The 18421-nt window shown below is 44.0% G+C and overlaps 1 protein-coding gene across 4 annotated transcripts in view; it reads left to right on the top strand.

Moving 5' to 3' along the window:
- The window catches only part of herc2 (HECT and RLD domain containing E3 ubiquitin protein ligase 2), a 190210-nt gene that overhangs the window by 8695 nt on the left and 163094 nt on the right, over positions 1 to 18421 (top strand). For all 4 annotated transcript variants that reach the window (XM_084309199.1, XM_084309200.1, XM_084309201.1 and 1 more), the window contains exons 4-10: positions 2601 to 2732; positions 7644 to 7866; positions 8037 to 8137; positions 12040 to 12181; positions 12289 to 12393; positions 16934 to 17105; positions 17496 to 17669. In XM_084309199.1, coding sequence (XP_084165325.1) covers positions 2601 to 2732; positions 7644 to 7866; positions 8037 to 8137; positions 12040 to 12181; positions 12289 to 12393; positions 16934 to 17105; positions 17496 to 17669 — 1049 coding nt within the window. The remainder of the gene's footprint in view (positions 1 to 2600; positions 2733 to 7643; positions 7867 to 8036; positions 8138 to 12039; positions 12182 to 12288; positions 12394 to 16933; positions 17106 to 17495; positions 17670 to 18421) is intronic.

Genomic DNA, 18421 nt, shown 5'->3' with positions numbered 1-18421 from the left:
CCATAAGCACTTTCAGTGGCAGTCATCCACAGAGTCTGCGACTGGTAGACAGAGAGAGAGAGAGAGGGGGGAGGGGAAAGAGAGAGAGAGAGAGAGAGAGAGAGAGAGAGAGAGAGGGAGAGAGGGAGAGAGAGTGAGAGCCCCGGACTCAGCGGGACTGAGAATGAAACGCTGTCTCCCTCTCTCTCTCCCTCTCTATCTCTCTCTCCCTCTCTATCTCTCTCTCTCCCTCGCAGAGTGCATGCAGTCTAGGTGTCGGGTTTCACTATCTGCCTCGCAGTTTGAGGAAGTGGTTTCCACTCGCTCTGCTATCGCTGTGTGGGCTGTCGGCTTACCCAGCGCCCACTGACGTCAGCATGCGCCTCAAATCAGAACGACCTAATTAAATCAAGCAGGAAATGGTCTGAGCTGAATGAGAGCAATCCGCCAATATGGTCAAAAACACATTGATACTAACTCCTATTACTATAATACAATGCTAGAGACTGAAAATGACATTTATAATGCATGTCACCTTTAAATTATGGCTATGTGTCTAATACGCCCGTCGCTTATCAATGACTTGTTTGCAGTCAACATTGTCGAAACGGATTGTTTTTTAATCGGTACATTTCCGTTTTATACCATTTTAAAAAACGTTCGTTTTTGGAAATTTCCAGAAAAAATGTGATTCTGCAGGAATCGCGCTTTAGTGGAATACACAAAACACGTTGTCATTTTTCGGCCTATTTATGAATCGTTTTCAAATAAACGGAAACACATATTCCACGCTGTTCTGCGGCTCGGCAATGAATGGGATCGTCTCCGGTTACATGCCTGACAAGTAAAATGTGGATTCCGGACTCTTTTTTTTCCCCCTTCCATTTCATTCAGTCCAATCCAATGGGTGCAATACCATCCGGAGAGACGATGGGGGGTGGTATTTTCCCTGTTCGAGCTCAGATAGATCCCCAATATTGACGTGAGGCTAGATTGATGAAAAATCAATGGAAATCGCGAATAAAAAAAACGATTAAATAACGAGATTTCTCGTTTTTGGCACTCAACGCATGACATGAAATAACGAGATTTCTCATGGCTGGCACTCAATTTGTTAAAGGTGCTATAGATACAATTGTTATGTAGAGTAATCATTACAAATAAATAATACATCCACAGAGCTTCTAGAAAGGTGCAGAATAAAATTATTGCTTTTCCCCCCAGAAATGATTGATTGTTGTTTATTGCTGGCACGTATCCCCTCCCTACTTCCCATTTCCCCACATGGAATGTACCTGATTGGATAAATTACATGCTGGTGCTCTAGTGTGACATCTAGTGGCTGAATGATATCTATAGCACCTTTAAGGCGACAGGCGATACACAAGATACAAGATACCTTTATTGCCACACAACCAGGTTGGTGGTATTTGTGATCGGTACAGACACACACCATCTGCGGAAACAAAACAAACCTCGGCAGGTTCCTGTGAACAATATGATGCAATTTGGGTCAAGAAAAGAGGGCAGGGTTTGAGATAGGTCAATTCTCCACACACCAGCTCCCAATATGTGATTATCATTACCATACTGTAGGAACTTTGAACTCTTTTTCATATACTCAATTTATACCTACCTTCTGCTTTCACTGTCTACAACTGCCCTACACTGTAATCATATTAATCATAACTACCTACCTTGTATTTTCACAAGCATAAAATATTGAAATTCTTTTGTCTTGGTTCCTCAGCCTTGCAACAACGACATCAATAAAATAGGATCAAATAGAAGCAATATAAATGGCATACAAATAACAGCAGAAATAATGATAAATAGCTCTCAATTATGTAAGGGATAATGTATAGCTACGAGGTCATTGTCGCAAAATAATTGACCGACACGGAGTTTAAAATACCGAGCCGCCTCGGCGAGGTGTTTTAAACGTCAGTGAAGGTCAATTATTTTGCGATGATGACCGAGTATAGCTATACATTATCCCGCTTATTACATGGCTAACTTACTAACAATATACCTAATTCATTTGACAAATCGCAGTTGTTCTGTGGCTCTGTCAGCCCAAATAAAGTGATTATTATTATCGCGGGCAGCCCGGCAGGTGTGTCTGATTGGCTGCACTGAAACAGTGTGTGTCAGTGGGGCTTGATTACTCCAGCTGCGAAAAACAATAATCACCGGTGGTTATCGAAAAATAATTCACCGCTGTCGGGGGCTATTGACCAATCACAAGCAAGCATTTCGGCGAATGTGAAAACGCCATGTAATAAAATACAATAATCACTGTATGGATGTAGTGTGAGCACATTGGCAGCAGAAACTATGATAAAATACCTCTAAATTATAATACCGGTATTCACAATATGGATATAGTGTGTGCAAAGTAGCAGCAGAAACAATGACGTCTCCTGCATTGGTGGTGAGCGCCTTGCCCACTGCACCACCTAGCCGCCAACACGTAGCTTTTGATAACTGATTTCAGAATTGAAATTCTTCCTATACCGGTACCCTGTTTTTAGGCTGATGTCGGCCCCAAAATCCCACACCAGTATTGATATCTATAAAGGTCTGTACACTAATATTAACATTACTTGTCAACTCTCTAGAAGATTGCCCCGCCTGCGTCGGCACCCAGAAGAAGGATGAGTCCAACGATCGAGAGAAGAAAGAGGAGGAGGAGGTGTCGACGTCTGTCCATCACTCCATCATCGAGACCTGGGACTGGGGGCGGCAGCCAGGTGAGTGGACCTACAGAATCTCAAACCCCTGTCCTCTTTTCCTGATCCTCCAATCACAACTGTTGTTTTCCTCGGACAAACACAGTTTGCCAATTGCCTTGATCTGTTTTTTTTCATTAACAAAAAAATAAGATTGAGTATTATTGAGAGTGAGCCAGAAATATAACAAGCTAATTAGAAAAAATGCCTCTTCTCTTATTGTGGGCATTTGTTACCCCCCCCGCCTCCCCCCAAACACACACACACACTATCTCCGAGCAAAAGAGATTCCCATGGTTCGGTTTCAGGAAGCAGATGGACTCATGTCTTGAGAAATTGAAATGCTAAACCCTTTCAGCACACGGCTGTGTCCTCTCTCTCTCTCCATCTATTTATCCACCCTGACTCTGCTGGTGTTTTGCTTGTTGGCATGTGAGGTGTGGGAGGACTCGGATGACTACTCCAGATCTTCTGCAGGCCAGAGTGGTTATTTTGACTCCTCAGCCGTCCAGAGGCAGTACGGCTAGCCTCTCTCTATAATGTAGGAAACCTGTTTGGCCCGGGCTGTGTTTTTAGCGGCAGGGCCGGGTGGGGCTATGTGATAGTAGGAGATAGGCATATGGCAGGGTCAGGGGGCCCCACTGGGGGGATCCTTGCCAATCACATGTTTGGCTCTTACTTGGGAGAAGCTGCTTGCTTTTTAAATGTGTGTGTGTATATATATAATATATATATAATTTATTGTTTTCCTTTAATCATTATTATTATTTAAATAAAAAATTTAACCTTGCATCAGTCCTTGATTTTATTAGCTCAAAATGTTGCATGGTTTCAGTGACAGACCCAGCAAAGCCACACAGCCTATTTCTGATGATGACTGATACATGTGTCATTGGCATTGCTAGTCTGCAGGAGAGCAGGAAGAGGGTGAGTGTAATTGCATTGCTCTCGTCACGTCATTGATGCTTAACACATTGTGCGCCATAAACGGCGTAAATCGTTATTGCCCGCCATGCGTTGAAGGCCAACAACGGCGTAACTCGTTTTTGGGATCAATATTTAATTTTTTCGCCATGGCATTCATAATTCATCCAGCCTCCCTCCGGACTGCAGCTGCACACTGTCCTGACATTGCAACGCCTCAATACCGCCACCTGGTGGATGGTCGGGCGAGTTACACTCACGCCAAACCGGAAGTGGCGATCGGTGCATCGAGGAAATTCCTCCGCCAGAGATATATTGTGGCGTGGATCAATATACACACTAGAGTGCATTTGGATCGCTTTCGAAATGCAATAATCGATATGATTTCGGCGTTTATTGCGTCATACAAACCGGAAATGGATCTAGGAGATCGACGTCAAATAATTGGGATATTTTTCCTCCAGTCTCATCGGCGAACGGTAAGAGGACACTAACGTTATTTTCAGCCCGATTGTCCATTTCTTTGTTTGCAATCAGTCTGATCAATATATCAACCCATACTAAATAAAGCCGTTACTGACGATCAAGGAATTATAAACACCCCCCCCCCCTTTCCTTCACGCATGATGAAGCATAATGTATACCGATCATATACATTTGAATTTTTTAATATAGCGTGTATAGGAAAGAAACGCCAATCGATAATCTATCATATGCGTCAGGGCCTATAACTAGCGTTTTTGGAATTACAGCAGAAAAGCTTAAAAACATACTTATATTCTCAACGATATTTTTTTTCCCCTCCTTTTTCCTCCGATTTTTCTCCCATCCCAATGTTAGTCGTTATGCCAATTCCCAATCCCCTTCCTGGTCGCTGCGCACTTACCCCCCACAGTCGGTCTGGGAGAGTGGAGGCTACCACGTGCTTCCTCCGACACACGTCCAGCCAATCAACCGTTTTACACCTGGCAGCTCGGATTCTCACTGAGAGGGCCTAGCGTGTGGAAGGATCACACTATCCCACTTAGATCCTATCCGCGCTTAGCAGGCGCCCCGACCGAACTGTAGGAGTCGCTGTTTACAACGACCCGGACCCACCCCGCCAGCTTCTCCCACCCTCTAATACTGCCAATTGTATTAGTGTGAACGGCCAGCCAAGCTGGTGACAACCCCCCGGAGCTGTGAGCTGGATTCGAACAGGCGAATCCAGCCGCTCCGGGGTTGGTGACGAACGCAATCTCCGTTACGCCACCTGACCGCCTATTCTCAACGATATTAACACAACAATGTATGAATGAAAAAATATAAAGTTCCCACATCCGGAACGATAGATAATCGATGTTGAATGGGCCATAGTAATGCAGATATAGCTATAATATTTAAAAAGTTATAGCCCTGCAAAGAAGGTAAACATCTCCATAGGCTTACAGCGGTGGCAGACTGGGTATAATGATGGGCATACTGCGTGGCAATCAATGTGTTAACAATTAAAACATCATAGCCTACTTCCTGCTCCTCCCATTGAGTGGTCTGGCCATCTAGAATGCAGACCAACCCATATAGCATACGCCTGACCTATTGTTGTGAAAATAGGGTCCTGCAGCCAGTGAGCTATAGGGGGGGGGGGGAGCATAGTGTAGCTGTAATTTCTAGAAGCAGTGGTATTCTGTCTGTTGACATCTCCATTCAGGACCCTTTATTTTTTTAACACTTTAACTGCCGAAGGTTAAATTCATGATATACCATCCCTTGCCAGCTCTATTTGTCTATGGAGAAGTTCCCCTTTGCAGGGCTATAACTTTTTAAATTCTATTGCTAGATTGCCATTATTAGGGCCCATTCAATGTCCTATATGTATTGTTCAGGGTGTATGAACGTTAAACTTTTTCATTCACATATTCATACTAAAATATGGTCTAAAGTATAAGTATGTTTTTATCTTTTTCTGCAGATTTCTCCAGAACTTGATTTATAGCTCCAAATGCATTATATTGATGATGAAATACAGTTTGATAGCGATCTGTGCCAGATAATAAATTTCAACTGGAGGTACTTCTAGAAGTTACTACACGTCATCTGATGTTGACCGGATGGGCGAGGGGGCGTTTATAATTCCGTGGGCAACGTTATACCATTCATCTAATGTGGGTCATATGTTCATCATAGCAGTTAGTAAAGAAGACGTTAGAGAATAACGCTTAATCTTACCGTGGCTTCCTCGCGCCGCTGGACGATGAGCGTGGAACTGAAATATTCCTATTATGGGATGTAGAAATATCCGATCCATTTCCAGGTTGTATAATAGTATATACGTCCAAATAACGTTGTTTATTGAGTTAGGGCGAGCGATCTATTATCCAGTGTTTCAAGATGGAGTCGCGGGAGCTATAGAGAGTGGCCGGACCACATTTGGATGAGTACTACCGGATCAAAGGGTGACTTCCTGTTGGGCGATCTGCCGATCGGCCACCAGATGGTGCTCTTGAACCGCTACAGGGTTGAGAGGAGACCAGCACTGTGTCTCAGGGCTGCGGAGGAAAAATATGATTTCGATCACAGATTTTTGAAATATTGATATTAAAGACGAGTTACGGCGTCCTCGGCAACTTGAGCATGGCTAGGAAAGACGCCTAAACACGTTTTCGGCAGTTAAAGTGTTAAGGAGATTATAGCTCAAGAATTTGTCAGTATTCAAGCTTTAGTTATTTAAAAAGAAATGTATCCATGAGTATAATACATAATGAATAGTAGGAGACTGTGCCTGGCAGGAATAATCTGTCCCGACAAGGCCAAGGGCAGCTGGCCTTAGTGTGGAGGTTGCAGAACCCCAGGGCAGGGAAAGGGTTAACGCCAGTCTGGCTGCAGAACCCCAGGGCAGGGAAAGGGTTAATGCCAGTCTGGCCTCATTGTGGAGGCTGCAGAACCCCAGGGCAGGGAAGGGGTTAACGCCAGTCTGGCTGCAGAACCCCAGGGCAGGGAAAGGGTTAACACCAGTCTGGCTGTACTGTGGAGGCTGCAGAACCCCAGGGCAGGGAAAGGGTTAACTCCAGTCTGGCTTATAGGAAGCTTAAGTGGATTTGATGTCTTCTATTTTGGCTGGTCTCGTCTCCCCTGCAGCACTGTCATACAGAATGCTGAAGCATTCCTTTCTGGAGTCAGATAAGGTCAGACTCATGGTAATGGAATGGCAGGGATGTAGGCTATATGAAATTGAGGTTTATGGCACAGTAGTAAGTATTTAGCCTAGAGTTGAGCTTAAGTGAGATTAAAAAATGTAGCCACAATGTAATTAGTTAGATATTACAGTTGTGATTTGAATATAAATGTTATGTGTGCTGACTTCCTTGAACAGTGTGTTTTGGACATAGCAAGGAGTGTCTAATCTCAGTATTTATATGCATTTTCACATTCGTATTACTAACGAGAAAAAGACTTCTGCACACAACTGAACAAAAGACTTTGGTAACGGGTGCGTCAGAGAGAAGTCACTTGAGTGAAAGGACAACATCCCCCACACAGTTTTTAACTTCTAGTTAGTAGAGGGGGCGACAGTGGCGACCGTTGCGACAGTTGCTCAGGAGGTAGAGCAGTTGCCTGGTAATGAGGAGGTTCCTGGTTCGATTCCCGCTCCTCCCGGGCAGCGTGTTGAAGTGTCCTTGAGCAGGTTGGCACCATGCATGGTTGCCTCCACCATCGGTGTGTGAATGTGAGTGAATGTATGAGTGAATGAGTAAAATGTGAGGAACAAATTGTAAAGCGCTTTGGATAAAAGTCTAAAGCGCTATATAAATGTGGACATTTACCATTTAGTGAAGAAAATATTAGTTAAATTAAACGTTTCCAATTTAGCAGGGGACCTCCCGGAATCTCCTCAAGGAACCCCGGGGGTCTCCGGACCCCACTTTGCGAACCACTGCTTTAGGAGATGAAATATAATAGAAGTGAAAACAAGCAGGGTTTGACGGGTCACATTCGCTAACCGTGTTTTCCTTCCTCACCCTCCTGCAGATGAACACGAGCTGAAGGACTGTCTGATGGTCCTGGTGGACGACCAGCAGAAGCTCTCGGGCCAGATGGCCAAAAGCACCCTGTCCGCCCAGCGGCTCCGCCAGCGCCTGGTCATCCTGGAGCGCTACCTCATCTCCCTCAGCCACAGCATGATGGAGGAGAAGTACAAGGTCCGCTGGAAGGGCCCGCCCAGCCCGCCGGTGCCTGCCGTCGACAACAAGAGGTACGCCACGGGTTGACGTGCCACTCTTAACTCGGTCTCTCTGCGAGCTTTGGCCCCAATGAATGATTTGATTTCACTCGATCGACTGATTGATGGTGTTTTAATGTATTCTAAAAGTCAATGCACAGCCTCGGGTCTGTCTTGAGTTGATCCCTGTCTGTGTTCACCAGCTCTCGTCCGGCCAGTAAGGGAGTGGAGGGCTTGGCCAGAGTCGGCTCCAGAGCGGCGCTGTCCTTTGCCTTTGCCTTCCTCCGCAGAGCCTGGAGGTCAGGTAAGCGTATCCCACATGACTAGGGCTGTGCCCTCTTTGTTGGTTTAGTCAATTAACACTTTCAGTGCCCAGCAGGGGGCGCACATTTAGTGCTTGAATGCCCACCATCCACTTCAATGTTAGCATTAATATCGCCTAATCTATGTTTTAAATTATGGCTATGTGTCTAATCTGCCTGTCGCATTATCAATGACCCATTTCCAGTCAACATTGTCGAAGCGGATTGTTTTTTTATCGGTTAATTTCCGTTTGATAGCATTTTGAAAAGCCCTCGTTTTCAAGGGGGAAAAAAAGAATCTGTGATAAAACGCCCTGTACTGTAATATTCTAGAACGTTGTCATTTTTCGGCCTATTTATGAATCGTTTTCAAATAAACGCTAGATTATCGATAGTATATGTGTACGTATGCATGCTGGTGCCGCGAGCTGAAAATCGATTCTCTTAGTTCCTGATCGCTCGCACAGTCAAACAGCCATATCACACATAGGGGAAAAGCTTATATCTCCGTGAAAACGGGTCTAATTATCCTAAGACTGGTAAAATAGATTCCTTACCTGAGATCAGATGGTATCCAAATGGATTATTTCAATTCCTGATCGCCATTCCAAAAATCGATAATTTTATTGATCCAACGCCACATAATGTAAAACACATATTACACGCTGTGCTGAGGCTCCACAATGACTGGGATCATCTCCGGTTACATGCGTGAGAAGTAAAATGTGGATTCCGGAGTTTTTTTTTCTCATCCATTTTCATTGAGTCCATTCCAAAAGGGTGCATTACCATCTGGGAGACGATAGGGGGCGCTAGGCTTGGGCGGTATTACGGTATACCAGGGTATTTCGAAATACCGACGGTATGATTTTCAATACCGTGACGTCACAGACTGTGCGCCGACTCTGTAGTGCACAGCACGCGCCAGCAGAGGGCAGGGCAGTCTGTCTTTCCCTCTCTCAGTCAGAGCAGAGCACAGCTGAGCAGGTGACGCAACGCGCATGTTCCGTTGCGTCTTGCATGTGTTAATCTGCACGATAAATAAAGACTTATTCTTCTATAGAATGCGGTTATGGACCGTTTATTAACCATGGGCCCACTTCCAGACATTGGATGATTGAGGAATCGGGAAACGGAGCGTTTTTCTAACGTTTTGAAATGGATTCGTGCATGAATGTAGACTCTGGGACACGTTGGTACCGGTAAGTAAGTTATGTTATGGTTAAGCGATTGGAAGATGAACGTATGAGATATGAATGCTGGTGGTAGTGTATGTTTGGTAAAGCGTTCCAGTTCGACTGTGTGTGCGTATTGGCTTCGCGATTCACTACATTGGTTTAATGGCTTAAGCAGGGTTTTGATTATTATTAATGCAGAATACATTTTGTGCGTCTGTGTAGTTGTGTACTACTGTCGTGAGTTTGAGTCATATTGCTCTAATGTCAGCCTCCGTTATACGCTCCGTATGACTCGTTTCATATCTGCGTGTATCGAATGTGCGCGCTGGTTTGTTTACAGCGCGTTTGTTTACACTTGGTAACACGGGTCGCTAAGGAATTTAGTCTCGAGGTTGAAGAGAGTGCACTTTTAGGTTGAAAGAACGGCCCTAATGTCAACGTGTTTCAATATAAGCGTTATGTATGATGATAAATGAAAGTCATACCCTCATATACCGTATACCGGGGTATTATGTCATCAAGGTATGACGGTGTGAAAAAAATGATACCGCCCAAGCCTAGGGGGCGCTTTTTTCACATCTGAGCTCCTGGTGGAGCTGGTTTCCCAACGGTAGACTCTGTTGATGAAATATGAATTCGGATCGTTAATAAAAAAAATATCACGCTAATTGTCGTGATGGGCATTCAGGGGCCGGGCTGCTAACACGTGTTATGTCGTGGTGGGCATTCAAAGTGTTAATCGCTCAGTGTGGTCTTAGTGGTTAGTGTTCGTCAATTAGTCCCCAAGCGCATATTTGCAATAGCTGTGACCTTTTAGCGATAGGCTATTCCCACTGACATGCCCCCTTTTAGCCAATTGGCATGAACACACACACACACACACACACTTGACCTCCATGCTTCCTAGGGCCATGTGGCAGCTAGATGGTGGGTAAATCTTTTATCGACTGACCAACAGAGTGACCTATGGAGCTGATGGTCGCAGCTGATGGTCGCAGCTAACGGTAAACGTCTGTGACTTTTTGTTGACCAATGATCTCTTTGAGGACGACCCTGCAGATTACTTCCACTCCAGAGGCTCGTGGCATTTCAGTAGCATGGAGGGACTGGCACTGTTGACAGATGCCGTAATGAATCTGTTTTGACAGCTGTCTCGGACCACGCTGTAAACAAGACGACACGTTGCATAATGTCTTCAGGGTGGTGCATAGTGTGTGTTTGGTAGCGTAGGGCCAGAGGGAGAGACCGCGTCTGCCTGCCTCATCTGTTCAGAAAGCCTTCCAGAAGACGCCAAGGACAGAGTCTCACTGAACCCGAGGGGGTCGTGTAACAGGGCTCTATTTGATAATTCCCCCCCCCTGTATAGCTTTGGGATGAGTGTAGGGTCACCTAACTCCAACAATACCCCATTGAGCCAGTGTGAGAGAGCTGGACTCTCTGGACCACCCACCCATATATACCCCTAGTTGGTGGACCGAGAGGTAGAGATGACCTTTTGTCCAGAGAGAATTCTAGAGAATTATTTATACCCATTAAACCCAACGATGACGACTACAAAATTGGTTGTTATTATTAACAGCTAAATGTTTGATACTGAACGATTGTTTTTGCAGAGTTGTTGAGATTATTGTATCGTAGGTCAATGCACAGTGGATACTTTTTGTTCTTGGAGAACGTCCTTGTTAGCTAGGTAAGTTAAGATGCTTCCCTTCTCACGCATACCGATGCGATGCTGAGTGCAGCCAGTCTGTTGGGACTGGGTGGGACCAAAGTGTACGACTCTCCTCTGTAACCCTGCTGTAACATGAGCCACACGCACACACACGTACCTGAGCTTCAGGCCCATATTCTGGCTGCATTCCTGGTACTGTACTGTCGTAACAGCAGAAGGGAAACAGATAGTCGCTCTGACTGTTTTTTATGGAGCGTATTTCCACACATCACCTGCTGAACAAACACATTTACAGCTGGTTGTGCCAAATCCAGCCCAATATGAGGGTTCCTCAAACATGGCAAGAATTTGCCTATTGTTGATTTTGCCACACTGGACCTTAGAATTCAGTATATGCTGATATTATTCAAAAACGTACTCTTGTTGAGTGCAAACAGCAAGATTGAAAATTGGCGTTCCATTTATTGGGGCAAAGGTAATGCAACTAGAAAATTAAACTACATTGAATTGAAACAATATTGACTATTTCAATATTAGTCAAATATTTACGTAAGCATAATTTTTGGTTGTCCAGTAAAATGTTATTCGTTTTTTAATGGAATCGTGTAGGGAATTTTATTTTCACATTCGAATCCCATGCCCATCGAACGAAGCTTCGAAGTATTTAAGACAGCCCTAGAATCGTGTTGCCAGGGGAACAGCTTAGGCCTGTCGGCTATTGTCTTAGGAAACACTGCAACAGGAAATACACATGGGCCCCTTTTAGAATGTTTATGTTGTCAAGTTTGAAAAGGTCTAGCGTTTCATAAACAAGGAAACCCAAAGTGCTTCACAACAACAATGCAGAAAAAAGCTTTTTTTTATATTTACAAATAAAAGAAAAGCCTGTCTCACCTGGACATGTTGGCTGTTGAATCAATCAGACAGCAGGGCTATTACTTATATCCAATATATCCTCATTGGCTGTGGTCTGTCCTATTGTCATGTTTGCCAAACATTACTTAGTGGAGTATCTCTGCAATCCCTTGGTCAAACCTCTCGTGCGTTTGTACAGGCGACGACGCGGATCTGTGCAGTGAGCTTCTCCAGGAGTCCCTGGACGCTCTGCGCGCTCTGCCGGAGGCCACCCTGTTCGATGAGGGAACCGTGTCCTCCGTGTGGCTGGAGGTTGTCGAGAGAGCCACCAAGTTCCTCAGGTCAGTTGCTGATCTCGGTACAGCTTTGACCGGCTTTGATTGTACGAGTGAGGTGTGATTATACTTTAAAATTTATTATTATTTTGTTATATCCCTCATGTGACCAGTGATGTACACGGAACTGCTAGTGCCAAAGGCAACATTCCTCTGCAGGACCAGCACCTCGCCCTGGCCATCCTGCTGGAGCTGGCAGTGCAGCGAGGCACACTGAGGTACGTCTCAATCACCTCACTGACATAACTGTTCGCCATCGATGGGAGTCGATTTTTGAATAGTCGTGAAATTATATAAAACATTTGTTAATAATAATAAATATTAACCTCCTTAACCTCTTAAAGCCCAACTTGCAGGTTAAACCCTACTGATCAATTATGGGTAGTTTACATCATTGGTATATAATTTCATTATTTATTTTTTTCCATTTGACGCCGGAAATGCCACTCAGAAATGGTTAAAAAGGTCCACGCACGAATAACATGCACGAGCAAATTAAAAAGCTTATCGGAGCTATCAAGGCCATGATGTCACGTCTGGTATCTTTCCCCTACTTCTGATCCACTACAAGGAGTTTTGACGAGTGCAGAAAGCTATTTCCTTGATCCAAATGAACGCCTTACAAGACGCAAATGGGTTTAATCGTTGGAGACTTTGATGGACCAGCTACAACTAATAATAATAATAATAGATTGGATTTTAAGAGAGAAGCGCCTTTCTCAGACTCAAGGACACTGTACAAGGAAAGGATGAAAAAAATAAGAAATAAAATTGAAAAAATATAATAAAATACATAAAAGATCTGTGTATAGTAACAACAAGAAAAAACAAATGAGATAAAAAAGGAGGCAAGTTCTGTCCAATTGGATGAAGTGGTTGAAATTAACAAACAAACAAACAACAACAAAAAACAACGGAATCTGTGGCTTAAAAAAAAAAAAAAAAAGTCAGGGGTGAGCTACTTGGGAGCGGGGCAGTGTTGCGCAACTGGTTGAAACAAGGTAGTTATAATGTTTTTAATGTCGTAAAAAAAGAACTACATTTACCACTAGGCAGCCTGTTCTTCAGTACAGCAGCGCTACTGGTCTGGTTAGGCTGTCACCTTATCCCCGGGTCATAGTACCAAGCTGGCTATATAGCTCTGGCTAACGTTACCCCGCTAACGTTAGCATTATGGCTACTGTCGTGCATGTAAAAGAGTTTTGGGAATGAGTAAAATGTGCAGGTCCTCTTCTCAAACCTGTGGGGCAAAGCACTGCACACGTATCATGCAAGCTACGTTAGCTACACGTCGCGCCATGTTGATACGATAGCCCCTTTAGCTGCACTCGGTGGATAGCCCCTTTAGCTGCACTCGGTGCATATGTACAACGACACAATGATCAAACACCTTATAACTACTATTGTCGTGTCCATAAGTTCCCTGGCAGAATACTTGTTATTGTCGTGTCCATAAGTTCCCTGGCAGAATACTTGTGAGGACAAAGGTATACAAAGAGGAGAGAACCATTTTAATTCGGGCTTTGTTAGGAGTTTCAAGAACGGTGGCTACCAAGCTAAGCTATGTTAGCTGCTAACGTTGTATACACAATATGTACAACGACACAATGATTTACATTATTACAAATATGGTAACGTGGTTGTGGCTGTTACAAATAGTGGTTAGCTTTAGAGATGAATGGCTATGATCACGGAGCAATAGTGTTAGGTGAAACAGATCAATTTTCATTCATCACTCCTCGGCTAGTAGTAGCAAGGCTCTGCTTCCTGCCACTACCTGCCTGTGACTCTCAGAGCCCCTGCTGCCCTGCACCTGACGTGACGTCAGCATTAAGATGACACACGCACGCTATGAAACATGCAATTAAAATACCGGTATGCAAGTGCGTGGAGCTTGTGGTTTGGTCAACAAAATGTTTGATAAAAATGCTAAAACTGGGTCAATTTCGATAATTTCTTTTCCCCTCTTCATGAAAGTCAGCGTTGGCCTAGTCACATTGTTTATTGAACAAAAATACAACCTGCAAGTTGGCCTTTAACTCATTCCCGGCCATTGGAATTCCCCGGCCTGTTTAGCCATGGCCAGCTTTTCATTACACACTTTCACTGCGTCACGTTGTTTGTAGAGCTAAATCTATATTTTATATTATAGCTATGGATACAATATCATGGTCATTTGACAGTAAGAACTTTCCATTCAAGATGCAAAAAAGAGGGCGGCTGGGTGGCGTAGCGGAGATTGCGCTCGTCACCAATGCAAGAGACTCCGGTCTCGACTCCCCGAGTTAGCGTTGCCTGCGGCTTGGGCCAGTCGTCATACTATCTCAATTGGCAGAGGTAGCGGGTGGAAAGTTGAGGGGTGGGGATTGGACGTTGTGGACAGCGACTCCTACAGGTTGGTTGGTTGACGCCTGTACAGCAGAGACAGGAAGTATCGGGGGCAGCGTGAGCCTCCCACGCGTTACTCCTCGCCACTGAGAGTCCGCGCTGTCTGGTGAAAAGATGCGACAGGCTGCCTCCTCGTGTACCGGAGGGGACACGTGATGGCTTCTATCCTCACTACAGCCGACCAGTGGGAGGCATAGTCTAGCAACGTTCAAGACAGGGGAGGGGAGAATTGAAGGGGAGAATTGGCGATACGAAAAAATAAGGAGAAAAAGTTGATAAAAAAAAAATATGCAGGCGCCCGAGGGCGCATACCATAGTGCCTTGCGCACCTACGCGGCCGACCCGGGTTTGATCCCAGCTCCCGTCGTTATTTGTCGCATGTCCTCCCCACCTCTCCTCCCGTTCGCCCTCTCCTCTGTCGGTCCTGCGTGGCCAATAAAAGCTGTAAAAATGCTAAAGAATAATAATAATGATAATAAAAAAAAAATGCAAAAAAGAAAAAAAATATTCCATCCATACGTTCCCGTTTTATACCTTGGTGAATATGAGTGTTATTTCGGAATGATCGCAGCTAATTCCTGGGAGGCTGTTTAATAGCCGCAACGTGTATTACCGTAACTATAAGCCGCGCCTTTTTTCCCATTTTTCGACCCTGCGGCTTATATAACTGTGCGGCTAATCTATGGATTTTTACAGCTAACGGGGCCCTGTACACACGAACGCAGGGTGTTATGTAACCAAGCCTTAATGTGCGCGGTTGCACTGTTCGCCCCCACACGCAACCGGGTTTTTGGAACACTGCAACCGTGTTCTTTTACAACTGGAGTCCAGGGTGAAGTTTTGCGCGCATCCCGGTTGCAGTGGTTGCGTGTGGGCATAGTAACCGAGATTATTTCCAGTGTTTACAGCAGAGCTGTCCCAAGTAGCTGCGGCTCATGTGTTGTCAAGTTATTGTTATAAGGAACCCAGTCCAAACTACAACAGTCTGCATCCCCTTAACAATTGTTTGTATTGAGCCGTATTGTACCCATTCTGCAATCTGTTAAATAACGTTTTCATCCATTTATTCTACTAGCGTTAACGTTACTACGTTAATGTACGCTAGCCTCAAATGCTAACTATTTATATGGAAAATGCCAATCACATTAGCATGTAGCTAACAACATCAGAGATCTTTTTGTGAGACTAAACTCTCCGCTCTTGGTGGTAAATTGTGTTGATGTTGGTTTTGTTTAATCAACAAATGAGGCAGAACACACAGTGAATGTATCCTTTTTTGTTTATTGCACTTTTATTGCACTTTGTTTCTTGCTGAAAAATAAATGCTATCTTGCTAAATGTTCATGCGAGGTAATTTAAAGATGGTGGGTTTCTGTTTTTAAGCAGAAAGTGTAGGAAGTGTAGTGATGCGTTCGACCCTTCTGATTGGTTGAAAATGGCCTTCATGTTTGAACTACATCGCCACCTACTGCTTTAATTAAACATTAAAACACCTGCGGCTTATAGTCCAGTGTGGCTTATGTACATATCATTAAATTTAGCTGCTGCGGCTTATATTCAGGTGCGCCTTATAGTCCGAAAATTACGGTATACCAAATCGATTGGCGTTTCGTCCCTACACATGCTAAATTTTAGCATGGTGTTATTCACAGTAAAAAAAACAAAATAAATTAATTGAATTGATATTCTCATTTGGTTCATTACAATTTACTCAAGCCTAGTAACAGACACAGTATTTCTGACACTGGGAATACATTCCCTGAGATCCATAGATGTCCCTAGAATCAGATACCAAGAACATGCAAATGGACCATGAAAAAAAAAAAGTTTGTAAATGTTTATTCTACGTTCTTATGGAATGAATGAGATTAAAAGAAAAAATATATATATTATTAAAAAAGAAAGAGAACTTTTTTAAATTAATTGTGAGTAAATTTTCACAACACGATAATTTGCTGTGTAATTAATTAATCTAATTAACGCTATAAACTGACAGCCCTACTAATAACACTTAAAAGCATTGATAAACAAACGTAGTGCTGAAAATATACACTTTCCCAGTGACTTTTGAATAGCAATTTTGTGAGTTTTCCCCATCCAGGTTTGGGGTCAGTTTACTTTTCAATTCAAAGTGTTAACCAAAAGTGGAGACGATAGAACATTCATTGTTGTTTACTTGTCAACAGATTGGATAGTACTAACCTTTTCATGCCAAAAGTTTTTTCCACATTTTTCAGTCAATTCAATGGACCTATCTCAAACCCCCGCTCTCTTTTCTTGATCCTCCAATCACAACTGTTGCTTTCCTGTCTAGAGGGCGGGGTTCTGTTTCCTCACTCTTTTCTCACTCATTCTCCTTCCCGTCTCCAGTCAGCTCCTCTCGGCCGTCATGCTCCTGCTGCGTCTCTGGGACAGCGGCACTAGAGAGATGGACAACGAGCGCTCCACCCAGGGCACCAGCGCCCCCCTCCTGCCACTTCTGCAGCGCTTCCAGAACATTCACAGTAGCAAGGAGGAGCCCGTCCTAGAGGAAGAAGTCGAGGTGGAAAAATTCACTGTATCTGAATGTTTATTAGAAGAAAAAAATATATATATATATAATTCCCTAGCTCTCCATATTGCTATGTGAAAATTGTCCTGTTTCACTTTTGTGTTACTATGGTGGGGGAGGGGCGGTGGCTACATGCTCCTACTAAAACCAAGAAGATTTTATTTAAATTATATTGAAATTACCTTTTGTAAATTGCCAAAATATAGATTTCTCTTTTTCATTTTGAGAAATGAATTGCTAAGTGTCAAATCTAAGCTTTGTCTTTTTAATTTTACCACAGCTGCTACCATAGCTAAAAATAACATTTTGATTGATGGAAAATGGTAAGGTGCTTTTTGAACTAAATGGTGTATTGTGGTCCCCCCCCCCCCCCCCCCCCAGATCCTCACAGCTCCTCTGAGTCCAAACGAGAGTTTCCTGCGCTACCTGACCTTGCCGCAGGATAACGACCTGGCCATTGACCTGCGACAGACTGCTGTGGTGATCATGGCTCATCTGGACCGCTTGGCCTCCCCCTGCAGCCCCCCCCAGTGCAGCTCCCCCACCTCACACAAGGTACTAGCCCTCTTTGTCCTTCAGAGAACTGCAGTAATGCCGCTCCTTTCCTCAAATCTATAGCATCGTGTGCCTGTTTCATCATTGCTGTACTTTGTGCAGTCCCAGTGTTTCCTCTCTGTTCACTCAGCAGTAGTGAGCAACCACAGCAAGAAAATAATCGCCACTGTTGGAAAAAGGAAACACTGGGGCATCTCGAGCATCTCTCTCTGTGTCTCTTTGTCCTGGTACAGTGTGGCACGACTAACCTCATGGTCCTAGCTAGCCCCTTTTGTGACTGCTGATGCACGCCTTGCTTTGAATACAGCCGGCGTTGTCACTTGCTCGACCTAACTAGCCATGGGAACATTCACTCTGAAGCACTGGTTATTTACGAACTGTTCGTTCAAAATTTATCACAGAGACATTTCAAAGGTACTCAGAGTTGCACGAGGGTTTCACACACAAAACCGGGGTGGTTTGAAAGCCTGGCGTTGCTAATAAACATTTTAAATATTTTTTATAAACTGATCAACACTGCATTATTTCCGGTGTTGGGTGCATGATGCGCATGCGCTGTGATCACAGCGCAGGCGCACCAGGCAGCCAACGCCGGAAATAATGCAGTTTTGAGCAGTGTTGACCAGTTTATAAAAATATAAAAAATGTTTATTAGCAACACCGAGCTTTCAAACCACCCTGGTTTTGTGTGTGAAGCCCTTGTGCAACTGTGAGTACCTTTTGACATTTCTCTGTGATAAATTTAGAACGAA

The sequence above is a fragment of the Notolepis coatsorum genome, assembly GCF_963971535.1.
Source record: "Notolepis coatsorum genome assembly, chromosome: 2".
NCBI lineage: Eukaryota > Metazoa > Chordata > Actinopteri > Aulopiformes > Paralepididae > Notolepis > Notolepis coatsorum.
The sequence above is the reverse complement of the archived record's forward strand: the minus strand, read 5'-3'. Positions and strand labels throughout refer to the sequence as shown.